Source organism: Miscanthus floridulus, unplaced genomic scaffold, assembly GCF_019320115.1.
Source record: "Miscanthus floridulus cultivar M001 unplaced genomic scaffold, ASM1932011v1 os_1688_1_2, whole genome shotgun sequence".
Taxonomy (NCBI): domain Eukaryota; kingdom Viridiplantae; phylum Streptophyta; class Magnoliopsida; order Poales; family Poaceae; genus Miscanthus; species Miscanthus floridulus.
In genome coordinates this window covers 36,653-40,000 of record NW_027097853.1, presented here as the reverse complement: position 1 = coordinate 40,000, position 3,348 = coordinate 36,653, and the positions used below count along the sequence as shown (strand labels likewise).

The 3,348-nt window shown below is 47.7% G+C and overlaps 1 protein-coding gene across 1 annotated transcript; it reads right to left on the bottom strand.

Annotated features, from left to right (window-relative positions):
- Positions 1-81: 81 nt before the first annotated feature.
- LOC136534217 (uncharacterized) lies at positions 82-2,677 on the bottom strand. Its single transcript, XM_066526679.1, has 2 exons — positions 1,454-2,677; positions 82-553 (listed from the first exon to the last, which is right to left on the bottom strand). The coding sequence occupies exons 1-2, from the start codon at positions 2,538-2,540 to the stop codon at positions 498-500; spliced, it is 1,143 nt and encodes a 380-aa protein (XP_066382776.1). The 5' UTR covers positions 2,541-2,677; the 3' UTR covers positions 82-497.
- Between the last annotated feature and the right edge of the window lie 671 nt (positions 2,678-3,348).

Below are 3,348 nucleotides of genomic sequence, written 5' to 3'. Positions count from 1 at the left end.
GAAGTATAGCAATGCGACCGTGGCTACGCGCGGGGGTTCCTGCTAGTTGTCGATAAATCTCTTCGAGTTCTGTCCAACAGTAAATTAAACAAGTCTAGTTATCCAACCAATGCAATTCGAATCCACAGGATATTGAACCAAAATAAATTTATGTAAGAACAACATTGAGCATAGGAAATTGCAGTGCTTTGATTCATAACGATCATATTTTTGGGCCTAGAGACTTTCAAAATGAAGGATTAATATGCAAATTTCTGGATTTCATGGCAAGTAGAGCATATATAATCCAACTTAGAGACAAACCCGATCAAACATCGAACCAGTGATCAACCTAAAAAGCTTAAGAGGAATTCCAGCTTGAAAAAACACAGAAGCCCTGCAGGCTAGCAACAATCTCAGTAATGCTAATAATGCTATACCACTATCATGCGATTCAGCATTACTACTACCTAATTCCCCCTTGATCAAGTAGTTCCGACATAAGCACCTTGAGTTTTTCATTCATTTGAGCCACCCTCACTTGGTCCCTCACCCCTAAACGCTGCTCCCAGTGCTGCAAAAATTTACAATTTTTGAAAAATAAAATAACAGCAAATGACTTTTAAAAAATCAATTTTGCCTTTGATGAACACTTTCTGCTCACAAATCAAACAACAGAAATTCACAGCAACAGCAGTTAACAGAAATACTAGACCAAACTCATTTAGAGACAAGATAATCTAGTTCAAGACAAATATGTCCATAATTTTAGTACCAATATCGTCATATATTTCTAATTTGTTGTCATATTGATGGATTGGAGCTAATGAATGGATGAGCAGGACTAAAAATAGGCACAACACATCTGGAGTGTAGACACTGATCAGAGTAACGAACTCCCTGGCCAAGACGACTACGTTATCAAGACCCTATCATCAAAGTAAAATAACATGCATATAAAAGATGAATAAATTCCAAGGAAGGCACCAGATGGATTTCAGAAATGTAGGAGGCCATGCAAGAAGTGGCTTCCCTCCTTTTGGATACCTTCTTGTCCCAACTTAAATTTGGAAATATAATTTATAATTTATCATGCAACTTGGTGGCACTCAGGATTTTATCTCACTATATAGGCAAATCCTAAATCGCATAAATTATAAATTGCTACACAACTTGGTGGCACTCAGGATTTATCCCACTTAGGCAAATCCTGAGCCGCCACATGAATAGAGTGTTAGGTTGTCAGCTGCCAAAAATTTTGATCAGTTGTCCTGACATCAATATTGTTCATATCAGGTGTGACTAATGAATAAGAAATGCATATCTAGTGATTTCCAAGGATGTTCATTTGCAAAAACATTTTTGACACAGGAGTGACACAAATAATGTTGCATTTTAATTAAATTCAACATTTCTTGAGCAAAGTTAAAATTGGAACTGGAATAAGGATAATCTGGATGCCGGAGAAAAGTACCTGGAGTGCAGAAGTTGATGTAGGGAACAATGCGGGAGATGCATGGTCTCTTATCGACCACCTTCACCTGAGCAGACCTTATGTCGACACTCAAGATTCCATTATTTCCAGTGTTCAGGAAAACAAGACCAATGTCTCCCGCAAAGCCAATCAAAGAAGGTGTGGTGGTCGATGGGACATAATTACCACATTTTTCGAGATCAATGATGTTGGTTCCTCCCCATCCAAATTCTTCGTCCGTTGACAGTATGTAAAGTGTAGACTTACGCAATACTGCTAGTGCCAGCTGCCCGTCCTCCATGGTGGTGAGTTGAATTCGCTCAGTATATCTCTCGCGCGAGAGCAGAACAGGTGGCTCCATCACAGAAAATTCCCGTGTGCGCAAATCAAACCTGAGGATTTTATTTCCCCAGTCTAACATGCAGTACAGTGCATTCCCCACATGAGCGCTGCTCATCTCATAACCAAGACTGTGACGGTAAAGGTGCCGAGCAATTTTGCCCCACGCGCCAGCCTGTGATGAGTAGACGCAGGAAAGCATACCCTCTGGGTAGTTGCTGATGAGGACCACGATGAAGTGCCCACTGTGGCAATCGAGGTGGTCGCACGAGCCGGCGGGGGCAGCACAGAGTACCGTGGCACTCCATTCCCACTCGTCGCATAAGCCCTTTGGCCTCGGCAGCGCCACCCGGTGGCGCGTAATGGGGTCCCAGACGACGAGGCGAAACCCGGGTACGACGCCGCCGCGGAATCGCTCGTAGGCGCGGAGGAGAACACGGCCGTGGCGCGCGTCCACCGGGCCCAGCTGGCGACGGTCGGCGCGGGGCTTGGGTCGGAAGGAGGACGCGGGGACGAAGCTGGTGGAGAAGCCGTTGCCGCTCCAGGGGAAGCAGAAGAAGCCCAGCATGGGTGGGGCACGGTGGCGGTCGCGGTACCTGCGGCAGAAGCCGGGGCCGGCGACGAGGCGGCACCACCGCTTCTGGGCGACGGCGGCGCGCGCGAGGGTCGCGGGGTCGGACGGCGGGATGCGGAGCAGGATCTCCTCGACGAGCTCGTCCGGCAGCGGTGCCGGCGGCGGCGGACCCATGCTGGCTGGTTCGCTTGGTGCGGCCCGGCCCCCGGCGATGGGGGCGGCGGCGGAGCTAGGGTTTTGTCGGTTGGGGCGAGATCGAGACGGGAGTGAAATGGGAAATGGGAGGGGGCAGCTGCGACTGCGAGGATCAACCAGGCAGCACCTGGAGGCAAAGTTATTAGGACCGGACCGGAGATTGAACTGATTAACTGGTGCAACCGTTTATATATATATATATATATATATATATAGATGATAAATAAACAACATAAATTTAATTGTATAAGCTTTTAGATTCAAAACAAAAGTGCATGATAATTGATAAGAAATGCAGCTCATCTATTATTACTTTAGCCATGTTTTGGAAAACTTAGAAATCAATCCTAAATTAATCAAATCTGGAGAAAAGAGATGCCTAATAACTAATATACTACACGAACACGAGCTTCGTATATTTATGAATCTTCACATTGACAGATCATATATGTCTAATTTAATCTTAACCCAGGCTCACCATTAGCCATGTCGCGAAGTTCTGGCATGGTCGTCTGGAACTGGAGAACAACGGGAAAGCGCTTGGAGGCCTGGAGTGGTGGAGCCTAGAGCAGAGTAGCATACAGCAAGGCTGCAGCCGCACGCTGTACGCCGCACGCCGCTGCCGGTTGCGGACGACGCGAGCTCGACCCTCTGCGGCCGCCCGTTGCCTGCCGTAGCCGCCCTCTGCGGCCACTGCGACCGCTCGTTGCCTGCCGCCAGCCGCACGCCGACCTACCCGTAGCTGCTTGCTGATGCTCTTGCCGCCGCCTGCTATACGCTGCACGGA

Bases quoted from the DNA above. Each gene is read 5' to 3' on its own strand.
- LOC136534217 (XM_066526679.1), bottom strand. From the start codon at position 2,540: ATGGGTCCGCCGCCGCCGGCACCGCTGCCGGACGAGCTCGTCGAGGAG. The intron at 554-1,453 runs GTACTTTTCTCC...AAATTTTTGCAG, and splicing joins CATCAACTTCTGCACTCCAG to CACTGGGAGCAGCGTTTAGG.